At 47.1% G+C, this 18,909-nt stretch overlaps 1 protein-coding gene and 2 long non-coding RNA genes across 20 annotated transcripts in view; 2 read left to right on the forward strand and 1 right to left on the reverse strand.

The window, feature by feature from the left end:
* The window catches only part of LOC128335888 (uncharacterized), a 65,712-nt gene extending 58,565 nt beyond the window's left edge, over positions 1 to 7,147 (forward strand). The window contains exons 3-4 of the long non-coding RNA XR_008311765.1: positions 5,610 to 5,867; positions 7,048 to 7,147. This is a non-coding gene — a long non-coding RNA (uncharacterized LOC128335888). The remainder of the gene's footprint in view (positions 1 to 5,609; positions 5,868 to 7,047) is intronic.
* MSI2 (musashi RNA binding protein 2) overlaps positions 6,149 to 18,909 on the reverse strand; it is a 419,652-nt gene continuing 406,891 nt past the window's right edge. For all 18 annotated transcript variants that reach the window (XR_008311763.1, XR_008311764.1, XM_053274690.1 and 15 more), the window contains one exon: positions 6,149 to 12,673. Coding sequence is in view for 1 of the 18 variants with exons in the window: in XM_053274690.1 (XP_053130665.1) it covers positions 12,632 to 12,673 (42 nt within the window). In the remaining 17 variants the exon portion in view is untranslated. The remainder of the gene's footprint in view (positions 12,674 to 18,909) is intronic.
* LOC128335889 (uncharacterized) lies at positions 12,544 to 17,100 on the forward strand. The gene is made up of 4 exons (XR_008311766.1): positions 12,544 to 12,682; positions 13,587 to 13,737; positions 15,901 to 16,077; positions 16,483 to 17,100. It is a non-coding gene; the product is annotated as an uncharacterized LOC128335889 (long non-coding RNA).

Below are 18,909 nucleotides of genomic sequence, written 5' to 3' on the forward strand. Positions count from 1 at the left end.
CTGAGCCCCTCGGAGGAAGAATTCATCCATCTTATTTATTTGTTATTTCTCTGTGTAAACTGCCCTGAGCCATTTTTGGAAGGGCGGTATAGAAATCATATTATTATTATTATTATTATTATTATTATTATTATTATTATTAAATAAAACAAAATAAATCACCCTGATCCACAGAAAACAGCTGCCCCTGGGACTTGGTCCAGACCCCGGCATGCCGGGAGGGAGGATTTAACCCTTTCCCTTCATGCCCCAGTCCCACGGAAAATACCCCCCCCACACACCGTGAACCATGTAACACAAAGGTCATAAGTGTGGTTGTGTGTTGATGTGGATATTTTAACTTCTTTTGAACTGTCTGGGACGTTCTTGGTGTTTTCGCTTCTTGTGCTTGTTGCATGCATTGGCAATGGGATTGTTGCCCAGGTTATAATTTAAAGAAGAAGAAAATCCTCCTCCCCTCCGGGCCCAGGCCAACCACACTTGCCCCCAATGGGAACTTCCCTCCTGCAATGGAAGAGGCTCAGGGAGGAAGGGTTAAATGCCTCTCCTTAGGAACATAGTCAGACCCTTGGTCCATCTAGCTCAGTGTTGTCTACACAAACTGGCAGCGGCTTCTCCAAGGTTGCAGGCAGGAGTCTCTCTCTCAGCCCTATCTTGGAGATGCTGCCAGGGAGGGAACTTGGAACCTTGATACTCTTCCCAGAGTGGCTCCATCCCCTGAGGGGAATATCTTGCAGGGCTCACACATGGAGTCTCCCATCCAAATGCAAACCAAGGCAGACCCTGCTTAGCTAAGGGGGCAAGTCATGCTTGCGACCACAAGACCAGCTTTCCTTTCCTAAAAAGATCTCAAGTACAGAGCCAGGAAAGATCTTAGGAAGCTGCCATCTACTGAGTCAGACCCTTGGTCTATCTAGCTCAGGATTGTCTTCACAGACTGGCAGCGGCTTCTCCCAGGTTGCAGGCAGGAGTCTCTCTCCCAGCCCTATCTCGTTGGAGATGCTGCCAGGGAGGGAACTGGGAACCTAGATACTCTTCCCAGATCAGCTCCATCCCCTGACGGGAATATCTTGCAGGGCTCACACATGGAGTCTCCCATCCAAATGCAAACCAAGGCAGACCCTGCTTAGCTAAGGGGGCAAGTCATGCTTGCGACCACAAGACGGCACTCAATCAATTAATGAAGGTTCTGGGCAGCAGCCCTGCTGGCATTTCAGCTGCTGGGTTATATTTTGAACAGCTCCCGTCCCCTGGAGCGAATATTCTCCCTATTTGCGTCTGTCAAAATATTAATAGTCAATAGTGCGAGCTTCCAGAAGAGAGACTGACAGTTCACGCCTGACTTGCTAAGATTTGGGACAGGTGGAAATCAATTAAACATGCATATTTATTTGTGTTTCAGGCAGAACAAAGTGGAGATTTCGGATTTCTGGAAGGAATGGGGTAGATTTGGGGGAAATTGAATCAGTGTGAAAAATTGATTGGTCGTTTGACCAAGTAAGCGTTTTGCTTACTCAGTAGGGATAGTGTGCAGTTCATGACGGTGTTTATATCCTGTGTTTATGAACATACCAGGAGTGGCTGCGTGTACCAAAGGAGGTGCAGCTGCCACTACTTCCTAGCAGCATTCGGATTGCTCCTCTTTCTCCGTCCATGCTGCCTGGCCATTGGTCAGGTAGAGCTGCGCGGTAGACATGTGTGAACCGGCTCAAGGTCAAACTGGTTCGCCATCGAACCGGGCCCGGTTCGGCTTCACCTTGAACCCCCCTGGCCATTCGTAGACATGTGTGAACCGGCTCAAGGTCAAACTGGTTCGCCATCGAACCGGGCCCGGTTCGGCTTCACCTTGAACGCCCCTGGCCATTCGTAGACATGTGTGAACCGGCTCAAGGTCAAACTGATTCGCCATCGAACCGGGCCCGGTTCGGCTTCACCTTGAACCCCCCTGGCCATTCGTAGACATGTGTGAACCGGCTCAAGGTCAAACTGATTCGCCATCGAACCGGGCCCGGTTCGGCTTCACCTTGAACCCCCCTGGCCATTCGTAGACATGTGTGAACCGGCTCAAGGTCAAACTGATTCGCCATCGAACCGGGCCCGGTTCGGCTTCACCTTGAACCCCCCTGGCCATTCGTAGACATGTGTGAACCGGCTCAAGGTCAAACTGATTCGCCATCGAACCGGGCCCGGTTCGGCTTCACCTTGAACCCCCCTGGCCATTCGTAGACATGTGTGAACCGGCTCAAGGTCAAACTGATTCGCCATCGAACCGGGCCCGGTTCGGCTTCACCTTGAACCCCCCTGGCCATTCGTAGACATGTGTGAACCGGCTCAAGGTCAAACTGATTCGCCATCGAACCGGGCCCGGTTCGGCTTCACCTTGAACCCCCCTGGCCATTCGTAGACATGTGTGAACCGGCTCAAGGTCAAACTGGTTCGCCACCGAACCGGGCCCGGTTCGGCTTCACCTTGAACCCCCCTACCCAGGCCGGTTTGGGGTTCTAACATTGAAAAAAAAATACTGTTAGAACCCTGAACCGGCTCAGATTCAAGCCGAACCGGGGTTCTAGTTCAGGGGTGACCAAACCGAACATGCCCGGTCCGGTTCAAGTTCGGTCTGGACTTGAACCAAACTGGGCAAACAGGTTTTGTGTGTACCCCTACTGCGCGGTGAGGAATTTGCCAGCCTGCAGGCCGCTTGGCTCTCAGGTGGGACAGGAGAGAGAGAGGAGCAACCTAAACTGCTTTGCTCCCCCCCCCCCATTAGAATGAGCCACTCCTGGAATATACTCTCTTTTTAAATGCAAACATAAGATTCCAGTAAACAAATTGGAAAAGATAATTGCTGGTGAGAACAGTGAGAGGACTGTCATTTCCCCCGGGCTCATTCCCCCACTCCAGAGCTTCTAGAAATTAAATCGGTGAGTGGGTTCTCTCTCTCTCTCTCGTGCACATGTGCAGAAATGCATGCACACAAGGCAGCATTTCCACTCCTGAATTGTTTTATGAACTGTTGATGATATGTTGTTGGGCGCCGGTGTATCTTTGCAAAGATGGCTGCTGCAGAGGAGATGGATAGATTGAGGAGAAGTAGGTGGTGAGCAGGGAGATGACTTGACTAGCAAGCCAGAGGTTGCCGGTTCGAATCCCGGCTGGTATGTTTCCCAGACGACGGGAAACACCTCTATTGGGCAGCAGCAATATAGGAAGATGCAGAAAGGTCTCGTCTCATACTGTGCGGGAGGAGGCAATGGTCAACCCCTCCTGTATTTTGCCGAAGACAGCCGCAGGGCTCTGTGGTTGCCAGGCGTCGACACGGACTCAATGGTACACTTTACTTTTTTACTTTGGGTGGCAAAGAAAATACCAGATCCGTTCAAACGTTGCTTGAGCCCGAACGAGACAGAGTTGAAGCTCTTTCAGCCGAAATTCCCTTACAAAGCGTGTGTTCCACCTTCTGAGCTCTTGGTTGTCCCCTAGGGTTAGGGGTTCCCAGCTGGTGGTAGTCCAGATCTTGCTGAACTACAACTCCCATCACCCCCAGCCACAATCAATTCTAGCTGGGGATCTTGGGAGTTGTAGTCCCAGCAACTCTGGGAAGAGCATCTTGGTTCCCAGTTCCCTCCCCGGCAGCCTCTCCAACGAGATAGGGCTGGGAGAGAGACTCCTGCCTGCAACCTGGGAAAAGCCGCTGCCAGTCTGTGAAGACAATACTGAGTGAGATAGATCAAGGGTCTGACTCAGTATATGGCAGCTTCCTATATTCCCCAAGATCTTTCCTGGCTCTGTACTGGAGATCTTTTTAGGAGAGGAGAGCTGGTCTTGTGGTCGCAAGCAGGACTTGTCCCCCTTAGCTAAGCAGTGTCCACCTTGGTTGCATATGAAAAGGAGACTAGAAGTGTGAGCACTGGAAGAGATTCCCCCTCAGGGGATAATGGGGCCGCTCTGGGAAGAGCAGAAGGTTCCCAGTTCCCTCCCTGGCAGCATCTCCAACGAGAGAGGGCTGGGAGAGAGAGACTCCTGCCTGCAGCCTTGGAGAAGCCGCTGCCAGTCTGTGAAGACAATACTGAGCTAGCTGGACCAAGGGTCTGACTCAGTATATGGCAGCTTCCTATGTCCCTAACATCTGGAATGCCACCGGTTGGGAGCCCTAGAGCAGTGTTCTTCATGGTAAAGCCTGGGGGCCAGTGGCGACCCCCATCAACCCTCAACTGATGTCTGGTTGAGTGTTGTGCCCAAGCTCAAGATGCTGCACAGCTCCCCTGGCACTCTGCAGAGACAGCCAGCCTCGCCATGCATCACTGTGCTTTGCCCAGCGAAAGGGTGGGTGGGCTTCTTGGGGGAAACGGAGCCCCAGGGCCATCCTGGAGGGTGTGCACGGCGTGCCGGGAAGTGTCGCCCTTCTGGGCGCTTTCCCCCTTGAGCTCTCCGTTTCTCACCAGGGGCCCTCTCAGCACGGAGGAAAGCCCAGCACGGCGGCGTAGAGGCTACCCCAGATCTGGCCCGTTCCTGGGTTCTTTGCCAGAGTGGCTCCTGCTTGGGAAGGGGCGGCGTTCGCCGCCCTAGAGAGGCTCAAATGAAATCTGCACTGGGTCCAAGACTAGGGCCGCCATTTTCCCGCTTTCCAAACCTAATTGGCCTATTATGGGAGTTGGCTTGAAAAGAGTTTCTGAGAAGGAGAAGGACTGCTCGTTTGGCTCCGGAACTCTGCTTTTAAAAGGGCAAGAGATTAGCTTGCTTTTTAAAAAAAAGAAAGAAAACTGAAATCCGGGCGAATGGTACACTTTACTTTTTACTTTAGGTGGCAAAGAGCCTTCCACCTTGTGGAGGAAGAAGAGTGTTGTTCAAAGCAGACCCCCGTTTTCCTCTGCGAAATGCCAGATGGGTATGGAGGTCCTATTAATGGGGTGATGCTAAGCCATCTGGGTGAGATGCTCAAAATCCAGGTGAAACCTGGAATTTTTTTTTGGGGGGGGGGGCATGGCAACTCTATGCAAGACCCACCAGCTGCTGACTCCGTGTTTATAACCTGCATTTGAAGCGGAGAGCTTCCATGTGACGTCTGGATGCATTTTAATCCATCCGTCCGCTTCGCTCGCGACCCCGTCCTAGGAGAGGGATTTGCACCTTTCTCTTGCCCAGGTGGGAGTGGGACTCTCTGGCCAAAGATGGTCCCAGCACCGGCCAAACCCCAGAAGTACATGTTTTGCTCCAGAACCCACGTTTACCCGTGCGCCGATTAAATGGGGCCATGGCTCTAGGCCAGGCCTGCTCAATTTTGACCCCCGCCCCAGCTTTTTCTGTACTACAGCTGCCATAATCCCCAGGCACAATGGCCCATCTCCAGGGATTATGGGAGTTGTAGGCCAACCTCTGCAGGAGGGCCAACGTTGAGCAGCCCTCCTCTAGGTGGAACACCTGCTGCTCTGTATACACAAGGTCTCTGGTGTCAGACTCACGCCGGGAGGCAGAGGTCCCTCCTTTGAGGTCTCCCCGGCTCGCTAGGGCAAGCTAACAAAGACAGCGGCCAAACTGGAGGCCAGTTTGGTGGGGCTGGGTGTTGGCTTGCGGGATCAGTGGTCTGATGTCTTGTCTTGTCTTTCACACAGTGCCCAGGACTCCATTGACAAGACGCCACCGAGGGAGACAAGAAAGAGCATCTCTGAACATCTGGCAGGGCTGTCCTTGTGTTCTCGAGCAGCCCGGAACCCGCGACCAGCCTAGAACCCGCAGCCACAGGCATCTGGTGTGCCACGGTCCCCATCTTAGGCTTCTGAGGCAATTCCTGCCAGCATTCTGATGGGCAGAAGATGGAAAAGATTAGAGAACAGGAAATCGCGTTATCAAGAGAACCAGTTTCATGCCAGGTAGGTTTTTCATCTTCTCCCTGGCAGATGTGGAGAGAACGTAGAGCTCCTTGTCTGCTGTAGCCGAGTAATTAGGAAGTGATGATTGACGAGCTGGAGGATAGGAGCCCCTCTTTGAGGTGAAGGCAGGTGAGGAGCCAGGGAAAAAAGACCCGCGAAGCAGCCAGGCATCGGATGATAAATGCAAAGCAGCACAACGTTGTTCAAAACAGATTTTTTTTTTTAATTTTTTTTTTTCTGAGACAAACACATTGATTTTCTGGACCACAGTAGAGGATGGAAACCTTTCACAAACTTATTTATTTGAAAATACAAATATAAAATTATACTTTCCACATCTGCGATGTGAGAGACCCCCATCTACATATTTTTTACAACAGGGCTTCAGAAAGCCGTACACAGAGACGTGAAAGATGCTTGATATATATAGATACACGTATATATATATATGTATGTATATATATATTTATATATGTATATAAAAAGTCACTACCAAAGTTCGCATCAGTTCATACTAAAATATAAAAGGGGAGGGGGAGAAGGGTGGGGTTAGGTCTGGCCACTGCGTCTTTATTGATTAAGTACATCGAGAACCACCTGAAACGCTGAGAACCTTTGCATTGGGTCAGGATTGGGGTTCCAAAAATGGGTACCACACCTACAATGAGAGCCGTTACTAGGTCACTAGGATTAGAAAGGACACGGCCCACTCACAGGGTGGCGTCTGGTGTTATGTACAGAGAGACAAATTCTATTCGCATGGGGTGACGTCTGTGTTTTTGTTTTCCTTTTTGTCTGAAACAAAACATTTTGTCAAGACAATACATTCTGATTGTTTGGTTACCGGTGAACAGATCGCTTTGATTTTGAACTCCTTTTTTTTGTTTTTTTGGTAACTTTTCTTTTATTACAGTATTAAAGTATTGCTTAGCTTGCAGAATCTCATGTAGTGCTTGCACAGAGAGAGAGAGAGAAAGAGAGAGAGAGAGAGAGAGAGAGAGAGAGAGAGAGAGAGAGAGAGGTGGATTAGAATCAAGATTCTGCACACTTACTTATGAAACTCTACAGTGTATTGAGGCAGATTTTTGGTGTCTGCCTGTGTGTCTAAGGCCCCCGTCACGCAAAACGTCATCAGACCAGTTTCAGTTTGCTTTTCCAACCTTTTTTTTTTTTCCTTCAGGAAAAGAAAAAGGAAAAGAAAAAGAAAAAAAAACCAAACCAAACCAAAACAAGCAAAAAGAAAGGAAACCTTCTCAAAACAAATACACCCAAGAGTAAAAAATAAGTAGTGTCTTCTTTTCTTTCTTTCTTGTAAACAATTTCATTTATGCAAGATATATTACACAACCATGGCTGACCTTCAAGGAAAAAAACGGTAGTAAATTATATTGCTTTAGTCTTTTACATTGCATTGGATTTGATGGCAGATGGAACGGGATGAAAGTGGTTGGCTTGCTGTCTCTCAAGCTGTCATTCACACTTGGGATTAAAGAGGGTTAAAGAGAGGGAAAGAGGGAAATAAAAAGTCTGTTACACCTTTCAGGTCGTTATTACTTGTGACCAATATTACCCAATGATCCAACCTAGGAAGATGTGTGTGTGACATTCATTGGGGTGTGTGTGTGTGTGTATTATACTGCTGTACAAGGAGGTAAAATCAAAATGACAGTAACAGAGCCATGCTACCTTAAAGTCCAAGCTACAGTTCAAATTAAAAATGTACGTTATGCAGAAGAGGAAACAAAAGGGACAGCTGCTCTTCACTTTAAAATGGTGTCTGTTTCAGTTTGAGATTTCTGAATGGCGTTTGCATCTCCCACCCCTCCTTTTGCTAGGCGGAGAAATGAGCAAAATGGATTTAAAAAACGCCGCCGTCTAGTGGCGGGGGAAACCACTGGTTCAAGTCAGTAGCAAAAAGAAAGCAGGGAGAGAAAGAGAGAGAGAGAGAACTCAGATTTTTGTGTCAAGTTCTTTCCAAACCTTTAGACCAGTTTGAAATCTCAGCACCCTTGAAACGGACACGGACGCTCCTACTGAGTGTCACCGTGTCCGGATTTCATGGCTAGTTTTTTAAAAAATTCAAATAAGCCATTTATCTTGAGGCACAAAACAAGCATTTCCCAATGCTCTCCAGGGAGGTGTGCAAAGTACCCCCATGGTTAGACACGAACCCCTGTCCTCTCCCTTGAATGGTGCTTTTCCTCCCTTTTTGCAGCAGCCACTGAGAATATTTTCGGTTTTTCCCCCTGCACCAACACAGGGTCTGCAAGGGAAAGATTCTGGATCTGTGGGTATCTGCTTGGCTAAAATAAAGATGCAGCTGAACCTGATGTCCTGAAAATCTATATATATAAAATACATATTTTATATATATACAAACAGACCCCAAATCCTTTAAGATGGACTTATCTAGATGAGTGAGGGAACTAAAAATCAACCTTAGTCTAGAGGAAGCCACTTTAAAAATAGAGCAGGATCCACAACAGTTGTGCTATGGGGGTGTTTCCAAAGGTATAGAAACATCTAAAACATATTCACACAGATTTTTTTTTCTTCTGAGCACTCTTTTTGTAAAAAAATATTATTATTATTATTATTTCTCTTAGTAAAATCCTTTTATTACACCATGCCTCCCTCTTTTTTTTCTTCTTATTTTAAAAAATAAATTAAAAAAATCCAGTTTTGCATATCTAGCGTTAGCATTTAAGGTAGTATGGCGCACCCCTCTTTTATAAAAAATTGACGGGTGGAGATCTTCAAAATGCTGCCGGAACCTCACCAGCATTTTCTGGTTTTCTCTTCGTCTTCTTTTTAACATTGTGAGACCTTTGGTTAGTTGAAAACCACATGAGATTAACAGAAAGGGGTGGGGGAAGGAAAAAACGTTTTAATTAAATAATAAGGAAAAACAACACCTGCCCCAAATTATTAGCATTTCTTTTTTGTCTTAAGTAAGAGAAAGTCCTATCCTTACTGGTCCTAAATCTGAGTGAACTACATCTATGTATTTAATCTTAATTACAATACAACTACCAATATACTAGGAAGAAAGAAAAGAAAAGAGTTGGTTGGGGGGAGAAGGGGGTGTCACTACACTAGCCTAAGAACCGCACTCTTACAAGATAGTCATTTTTATACATTATTAACATACAGCAATGATCAACAAATAATCTATGAGGCGACGGGGAATGAATGAGGAGCAGGGAAACGTGACTGCGTACAGAAAACCAGGGCACAAACGCCACGGGCTTCTCCGACGGGAGCCGGTTAGGGTTAGGGTTCCAGTACCCGCGCCGAGGTGGGGGGCGGGCACAATTGGAGAGCCCCCCCCCCATTGTCCGAAAGGGCTCCCATGGGACAAGCTCCCGCTGGGTCGTGCTCTGATGTGGTCTATATCGATTAAAGAGTAAGACACAGAAAAATTCCCTGACTTTATTTTGTTTGTTCTTTTTACACACTGACTCTCAGGGAACTTGGTTGGTGATGAAATTACTTGTAAAGAACGGTTTTATTATTATCATTACCATTATTATTATTATTGTTATTATCATCATCATTAATTTTTTTTTTTTTTTTTTAGTGTACTACTTGATCAAGTCTCGATATTTTTAAAAAAGCGTCCAGCATTCTGGCTTTTAAACCTGGTTGTATTGAAATAAGGAAATACAAACCTAAACACAACAACCGAAAAGGAGGTGTGGTGGTGGTGGTGGTGGTGGGGGAAAGACCACGATGTTCTTTTAAAAACTTTGTGTGTGTGTGTGTGTGTGTGTGTGTGTGTGTGTTGTGTTTACTTTGGGTTGGATCCAAAGGTGTCCTCCTGCATGCAGAAGGGCTTGTTCTGACTTCATGGAAGCGGGTTGCATGAGAAAAGTGAGCCCCAAATCCAGAGGGCAAGCCTCCTTCTGGGTAAGCTTCATGCAACAAGCTCCCTCTCAAGATCTCTTAACGGCCAACTAACATCCAGACGCTGCAGATGCCGGACTTTCCTTACTGGTAGCGTGGCCCTCAAAAGCACTCTAGCCACTGCATTTGCCAGAAATCGGAGGCCACCAGTCTAGACGGGTTTGAGAGGAGATTCCTGGAGGCCTGGACTATCCAAGGCTACTTTCCTGGACAGCTGGATAGCTCCATCAGGATCAGATTTAGGGCCAACCCAAGGAAGTACTTTTTCACACCGCGTATGAAAAAGAGGCCTGTGGAACTCTCTGCCACAAGTTGTGATGACAGTCGACAGCCTGGATGGCTTTAAGAGGGGTTTAGTAGCCCCCCGGAGGACAGGTGGCTAGTGGTCTGAGGGCTACGGCCACCTCCAGCCTCAGAGAGGCAAGATGCCTCTCAATCCCAGCTGCAGGGGAGCAACCGAGGGAGAGAGGGCATTCCCTGCGGGCTTCCCAGAGGCGTCTGGTGGGCCTCTGCGTGGAACAGGTGCTGGACCCGAGAGGCCACCTTGGGCCTGATCCAGCAGGGCTGTTCGGATGGCCTTAATCTCTCCCAGGCGCTGAGCTGCTGAAGCGCACAAGTTCATGGAACTTTGCAGATAACGCTTTCTCCTTCCGCTCATGGTTCTTTGGATCCAAGCCTTTAAAAACAAAGGGGGTGGGGTGGAAATGACAGGGATTCTCCCCCCGCCACCCCCCCGCCGCGCCGTTCCTTTTGGTTAGCGTTATGGTGCCTCGGTGAGTGTTTAAAAGATGCTTTGCTCTAACTTGCCTACTGAATGTCTACGTTAGCCTACTGGTTAGTAAAACTTACAAAAATAGGATTGCAGCAGCTTAATTCTTTTCGTTTAACAAATGTAGCATTCAGTGTCTTAATCTGGCTGTACCTAGAGTACCCAATTTATAAACGTAACAATTTAAAAAAATATTAATAAAACTTGTCAATATTAATGTTCAAAAAAAAAAAGAATATATCCACACTATAGTTATGCTTGTAATATCACCTACTGTATTGTACTTCGAGTTTGCTGTTGCCGGCCTATTGACCCATATTAAAAAAATTAAATTAAAAAATATCCTTCATAAGGTCTCCTCCCCAGCAGAGGACCATATATATATAACAGCCAAACATTAAAACATGTGCAAATTGGAAATTGTCAGTTTTCCCTACCAGTCATAGTGCAATGATGTTTTTATACATTTTTTTTTTCATTCTGCTTTTCGTCGACAATAAATTAACATCTTCTCTTGCGTCTAGGGTGTAGCACTGAGGTATTCAGAACAAAAAGACTTTTTTTTTTTAATTTAAAAAACCTTGCTTTTCCTAATTGAATAAAATAGGAAAGAAGAGTTACAAGGTAGAGGATGCAAGCTTGATCATCGGTCGCCCTCGCGCTTTCTCCAGATGTGGCGCTCCCAAGACACAATTCGGCCTGGGCAGAGCACCGGAAGAGACACGGGGCGGCTGAAATGGGTGGACTATCAGGTGATCTAAATAATGGCTAAAAAATGTGTGCTTGAAACATTTAAATACCTTTTTAAATATTAAAATTGTAGCTTTTATTTTTCCAGTCTTGAGAAAAGCGATTTTTTGTTTTTGTTTTTAAATTAAAAAATGTAACTAGACCGTTAAGATTGTAAAGATGTGCACAGGGTGTCTAGTTAAGATGCTGGTTAAGACGCTAGTACAGTTATCAGGTCTAACACCTACAGAGCAAGCGAAAAAACAGTGTTGATCTAACTGCTATGGGCCGGCTCTGGCAGTTGGTTTCGGAGTTTAAAAACACGAGGGTGCCGTCCATTGGGATCTCCGCCCGGGCGCATGCGCAGCTCGGGCGCACACGGCTGATCTTGTGCATCCCCTGTGCGTGTCAAAGGACCTGCGGGCGAGAAGATTCCGGTGGATTCCGCGCCCCGCGTCCCTACCTTCCTCTTCCGTTCGGTACAGAAACTGCCTTCGCCCGACTCCATCACAAAAATATTATGCATTTCTCTTTTTTTAAATAGTTTATATGTCAGTTAATGGAGTTGTATTTACAGTATTTCTTCTTCAGAATTCACGAGTTCAAAAAACCTTATATCGCCTCTTTTTTTTTTTTTAACAACAACAAAAATGCACTTATAGAAAAAGGACACAAAATTTTTTGTCGTCCTTACCTTATTGCCAAAAATAGATAGAATTAGGTTAACTAAGAAAAAGAACTGCCCTGGAGCCAACTTCCCGTCCCCTATACAGCATAAAATAGAATATTTTCACTCACTTGCCCTTAACTTGCTCTACATCTAAATTCAGTGTGTGCTAAAATCCACCTGAAAAGGTTGTTCAATTTTTTCCCCCCAGCTTCAGAACTGGTAGCAGTCCACTGAGAATCATGTTACCATTTCAGTTTCTTTTAAGCAACATCATTACATTAAAAAGACAAAAGGAGAAGTGGGGAGGGAGAAATTAAAAAAGCAAAGCAAAGGAATATATAAACAGCTACACTATGGTTAGCCCTAGACCTAAAAGCCTATGTCAAAATATTAAAAACCCCCCCGCCGCAAAAGAAAAGAAAAGATTAAAGTAGATTTCAAAAGGAGGGAGGAGGAGGAGGAGAAACAAGAAAAATAATAAAATGAACAAAATGGATTATATATACACATTTTTTTTCTTTTCTTTAAAAAGCTGTTGTTCTATATAGTACAGCAGGATCATGAGATGATAAGAGATTTTGGACAACCCACTTCTGCCGAGAGCCACCTCCCAGTTTGCGCGAGTTACTGGTGAAGATGGAGTAATGCTCAAAGTCTGGCGAAGGGTGTATCACCTAAACGTTGGACCGTTCAGAAACTTCGCCCTGTCTTGCTTGGACATCCAGATATACTCTACAGGGGGTAAGAAAAGAAAGAGAGAAGCAGGTCAGAGGAAAAGCCAACATACCTAGGGTGTCTTGACTTATACATACACACACACTTATATATACACACAACACACACACCCCTCTGGTTCTAGTGGGGCTCCTAATGAGTCTAGGCAGCTGCTGCTTGTTGCATTTGAATAGGGTGGGGCATTTCCTGTGCTTTAACTTCCAACAAAAGGTGCCTCCGCCTTGCCTTGCTGTTTTCAAACTGGGGTGATGTTGGGCTAGGATTCCCTCCAGCGATTCCTCTCCAGCAACAATGGTTGAAGGCTGAGATGGTGGGAGCTGGATCCCAACAACCTCTGAGGACCCAAGGTGAGGAGCCCCTGCGGCAGAAAGCCTCATCCGCGGCAGCACCCAGACCGTGGAACTCCCTGCTCCATGAAATTTGTAAATGCCTCCTTCGCCTGTGCTCTGCCCCCTGAAGACTTTCCCCCCGGCAATGATTTAATCTGCTGTGCAGGGTTATTTTTGTCCCATCTTGGTTACCTTTCGTTTTTAAGTGGTGCTTTTTAATATTTTATTATAGACCTGCATGGTTTTTAGTATTTGCATCCCCCCCCCAACTCCCTGGTTATGTAAACTGCCTGCAATGCCTCCCTTTCGGAGGTGGAAAGTCAGGCTCTGCAAGCCTTTAAACAAACGAACAGAATTCCCAGCGTCCTTTTAATCCACATAGTTTTAAAACCCTCACGGGACTTTGGAAGAACAGCCAGACTCAATTTGGCAGGGGCACTCTTGGGTGTCCTTATGCACCTGTCTGCCCCATTTGTCTTTGAAGTAAGGAGTGTGTGTGTGTGTGTGTGTGTGTGTGTGTGTGTGCGCGCTCTCTTCTGTGTTTCCCTTCAGCTGCCCCATTTATTTATTTATTTTTGCAGGCACCGAGTCGAGTTGTGAGCAAAAGAAATCTCGGGAATTGGGAGGGCCAACAGGCAAGCAAGTTCTCCCACCCATGGAGTCCAGCAAGTTGGAAGGTCGGTCAAAAAAGATTCCCAGGGACCAGTTCCCAGTCCAGGTCACCTGTTACAGGTAAGCAACCTGTTTATCTGGGAGAGACCCCTGGCCGGAAACCCTGCCAGTCACTGCGAGACATGACTGAGCGAGATGGGCTGTGGGTCCGGCGATATCGGACCTCTGAAAAGTAGAAGCATGCATATGTATTCAGTCCTTGGTTGGGGCCCCTTTTGCAGCAATTACTGCCTCCATGCGGCGTGGCATGGATGCTCTCAGCCTGTGGCACTGAGGAGGTCTTATGGAAGACCAGGATGCTTCCTTAGCAGCCTTCAGCTCTTCTGCATTGTTTGCTCTCATGTCTCTCATCCTTCTCTTGGCAATGCCCCATAGATTCTCTATGGGGTCAGGTCAGGCGGGTTTGCTGGCCAATCAAGCACAGTACACTGTCTACTTTTCGGAGGTCCGATATTGTTCTCTTCTACAATCCTTGTCTTCTTGGTTCCATGTAATATTCTAATTTTCTGGGATTGTGGATTTGGGGTTTTCATGAGCTGTACGCCATGATCATCACAATGATAACCAATCAAGGCTGGACTGATCTCGCTTTGCATGTAATGCGTCTGTCTCATAGATCAGTCTCACCTTTTAATTTGCATGACTGAAATTAATGGACTTTTGCATGATATTCTAATTTTCCGAGTTTCACCTGTATGTCCACTGTCTGTAAATCAGGACTCTGAATGGGTTGCCAGTTTTGAGTTTTCTGCTGCAACCTCTTGTCAGCTCGAACTCTGAGGCAGGCAGGCAGGCAGGTCATCCCAGGTTGTGGCCCAGGGAGTACAGTAGGGAGCGGACTCTGCCCCCCCCAAGCCGCCATTTTGCATCTGGCTCCAGTTGGAGTCGTCATGATAAAGGTAGACCCCGCAAGCCCGAAATCAGCCCCCGCGGGGTGGCCCTTTCTGTCACAAGGTCCCTTGTATTTCTTCACCCCACTAACTGGGCAAAGAGGCCCACTTTTTGAAACGGTGGGTCTCTTATGCAAGGAGAGAGTGTCCCCCTCCATGGGCTGTGCTGGTTTTTTGTGTTTCTTATTGGGACTGTGAGCTCTTTGGGGACAGGGAACCGTCTTCAAGCCCTCGGGTGGCATCCAGTTTGGGCATCATCCCGGCTGGCTGGGCAAAGAGACACCCTGTGAGTGGGTGCCTCAGCCTCTTTGAGAGGGGGATTTCGGCAACTGTCCCACGCCAACATCGCTCAGCCTCGTCTATGGCGGCTGCCGGGATCCCCTGGGCATGTCTGGTGGTTTGCTTCTTTTGCTGCTTCTTTCTTCTGGTCCTTTCGGGAAGGGAAACCATCTTCCCCTTGCCTTCCTTAGGCAAACTGCTCTGAGAATGTCTGTTGTTGAAAAGCAGTCTATAAATACTATTTCTTAATAACAAGCTCAAGGTTGACTCAGCCTTCCATCCTTCCGAGGTCGGTCAAATGAGTACCCAGAATGTTGGGGGGCAATATGCTAAATCATTGTAAACCGCTTAGAGAGCTCCGGCTATAGAGCGGTATATAAATGTAAGTGCTGTTGCTATATTCTTCCGTTCTGGGAAACAGAATTGCTGGTCAGGTACCATTTCACGGCACCTGTTGATTCAACGGAGCGCTGCTCTTTTTCCTTTTAGAAAGAAATGGTTGCTGTTGTTTTAATTCCCTTTGGGGCAGGAAATCCGTTGGCTAGAGCATCCACTTTGCTAATCTTTTTAAAAAGCAGTATATGCTATCTAGAGCCGACAGACGGTCCTACTCATAATCTAGCAAACATTAGTCACGGCCGAGCCCTGTCAAAAGCCATGTAATGGAGCTTAGGCCGCGACTAACTCAAGTTGCAGAGATTTCAAGAGGACTGAGTCGTGACTGTATTTACTGGTTGGTGCTTTGGGTTAGATTTGCGAGGGGCTTTGGAAGCCTGTGTTTTTCTGGGTGTTTGCAGCAATTCTCCAAATTCTTATGCTGGTCTAGCTACAAGTGGGAACAAGGAAACCCCTCTTTCAACCTCAAGACCCTGAATTGTAGCAGGGTCTTATGGTCTCTTATATTTAGCAGGGGGAGAGCAACTGGCCCTATCCGTCCCCAGCACAGCATCCCTCCAGTGGCTTTTGCTGGCGTCTGCCTTATGTTTCTTTTTAGACTGTGAGCACTTGGGGGAACAAGGGGCCAGCTTCATTTTTTATTTGTTTGATCTTGCAGGCTTCTGCACAGCGGTGTGAGAGCTGGCAAAGAAATGAATGGAACTGGAAGTCGGGTGGATGCCATCTGGCCCTGGCCACGTGTTCACTTTTAAACTTTCAAGACAGTTTGGAACATCTTCTCTCGTCACCTCAGATCGGCCCAATTCTTCAGCCTCCACAGTCAGTTCAGGCACAGGTATGTGCTTAGTATCCTCTGCCGTGAAGACAGATGCCGTATCCTCAGTATCCTCTGCCGTGAAGACAGATGCAAAGAACTCATTTAGCTTCTTTGCAATCTCCATAGCCTCCTTGATCATCGCTTTCACTCCCTTCTCGTCTAACAGTCTTAACAGCCTCCCTGGCAGGCTTCCTGCTTTGGCTATATTTAAAGAAGTGTTTGTTATTCCCCTTGAAAATCATGGACTCTACTTGTTAGCCACACTGGCATCCTACTGGACTGGATGGTACCTTTCCTCCTTTGGGGTATATATTCTAACTGGGCTCCTATTAGTGTGGTATTAAAGAAACTCCCTGTATTCTGGAGCAAAGTGACACTCCTGATTTCCCCCTTGTTTTCTTTCCACCAAACTCCTCATTGTAGAGGGAGACTCCAGTGGAGAGGTGTTCCGGGATGCCAGCAGCCGGATGCGAAGTGTGCTGCTGCGGCTGGTAGGCTCAGCAGAGGATCCCTGCAGGAGAGGCGCTCTTCCGGACACGGGATGGAGCGGAGGCTCAGCAGACCCCCTTGCCTGAGGTGCCACAGGCAACAGAGTGCCAAGGTTCTGCAGAGCGAGAGGCGTCTGAACTTGCCAATTTTGTATATATGCCCAGAATTGCATATTCACCCATACTGGATGCATTGATGTTCTCTCCCTTGCAGCTAAAAAGAAATCAGAGGGGGAGGGTCTTGTTGGTGGTGGCACCCTCTTCATGAGGCTCACCAGTCCTTTGACATGGCCGCTGGAGGCCCTTATTGTTCACCCAGGTGTTTCAAAATTGTGTTTACACTTGATCTTAGCCAAAAGGCCGCGAAGATTCGAATGTATTGTGTTTGTCTTTTTGGTTGTACTGTTCTGTGATTCTCTTGTCAAGCTGCCCAGAGACCAATTATGTGGCAGCCACTAAAGCATTTGTTATAATCTGTGTATTTACTGCTTCAGTAAAAGTATTTCAAGACTTGGATTTGTGTGCTTCGAACATTAAAAGTGTTGAGAGTATACAGTAAGACTCTGTCCCTCTCCTCTGCGGCTTCTGAACAACTCTCTGTCAGGATGTGAAGCAAGCAGGCCCAACACACCTTAGGAGCTTGTGAACCCTAAATGCAGGTCTCCTTGTGACCGGTCGAGCTATAAAACTCAAATCAGTTTGACTATTGCTAGGCTTGGGGTCACATTCTATACTCTCTGATAGTTTCTACGCGTAGACACTACTAAACTCCACGAGTTTATATACTAGAGTTGGGGCTATACACTTAGCATCTATGTAGACAACGTATATAACTACATAGTAGGTAGAGAGAGAAACAGACAGCCTAGTGTCTATGTACTAACTGTGTGGAAATAATAGATATAGTCTCTGTGCCTATATTTATATATAGCCTCTGTTTATGTAGTCATAGTAGCGAGAGAGAGAGAGACAGTGTCTCCATACACACGAAGTACACTTAGACTCTCATACACAGTGTGTATGGAGACACTGTCTCCACAGGGATAAAACAGACTCTGTTTATCCCTGGTTTAAAGGTTCAAAATTTCGAAGGTTCGAAAGTTCAATGGTTCGAAGGTTCGAAAATTTCTAAGGTTCAATTCAATGGTTTGAAAATTCAAAGGGTCGGGCCAATGGGTCGAAGGGTCAAAGGGCCAATGGGTCAAAGGGCCAATGGGTCAAAGGGCCAATGGGTCAAAGGGCCAATGGGTCAAAGGGCCAATGGGCCACTGGGTCAATGGGCCACTGGGTCAATGGGCCACTGGGTCAATGGGCCACTGGGTCAATGGGCCACTGGGCCAAAGGGCCAATGGGTCACTGGGCCAATGGGTCACTTTTGAACCTTTGCACTTCGACCTGTCAAGGTCGAAGCTTGATGAGTCAAGGTCATACTGATTAAGTTCTACAGTTGGGGGTTGCTAGACTCAGGGTTGCATACTATCGACTCTGATACCTATGTGTAGACATTACTAAACTCCAAGTGTTTATATACTAGAGTTGGGGCTATATACTTAAGTTTCTATGTAGACGATGTATAAAACTACATAGTATGTAGAAAGCGAGACAGAGCGCCTACAGTGTCTATGTACTGAGTAATAAATATATATAGTCTTTGTGCCTATATTTATATATACACTATATTTATATAGCCTATATTCATAGACACACAGTAGTGAGAGAGAGACAGACAGTGTCTACCTCAGCACGAAATACACTTAGACTCTCATTCACTTGTGTCTAGAAACAGAGTCTGTGTGTCGAGGCCCTGGTGTACCCAGTCTCAGCAGCTGTATCCTAGACTCTAGTACACAGACACTTAGACTAGGTCTAGCAGGGCCCATCTACACAGCCGGCCTCCAGCGTGTCCATGCAGACACCAGCACTCCTCATCCGAGGCTCCCTCTCGGCACTCCTACTAGCATATAAGGAGTAGTGGTGTCTATCCAGACCCAAGAGTTACTCTCCAGGAGTAGGAGACACGCCACGGAGGGAGGCATCTGTGTTTCCATCGCTGATCAGAGGCCGGGGGGAGTAGGCCTGGGATGTGACCTCTTTTCCTTGCAGCTGCCCACGCCGGCGCGGACCCTCTTCTTGAGCGGAGCAGCATCTCTGGGGAGAGGGAGGGGGAGGCCTCTGTTCGGGGTTTGGACTAGGGGTTGCACTTGGGGGGCGCTGGGGTGGCCCAGAGTGAGTGGTAGTGTACAGGTGAAACTCGGAAAATGAGAATATCGTGCAAAAGTCCATTAATTTCAGTCATGCAAATTAAAAGGTGAAACTGATATATGAGACAGACGCATTGCATGCAAAGCGAGATCAGTCAAGC

This window comes from Hemicordylus capensis, chromosome 12 (assembly GCF_027244095.1).
Source record: "Hemicordylus capensis ecotype Gifberg chromosome 12, rHemCap1.1.pri, whole genome shotgun sequence".
Lineage (NCBI taxonomy): Eukaryota > Metazoa > Chordata > Lepidosauria > Squamata > Cordylidae > Hemicordylus > Hemicordylus capensis.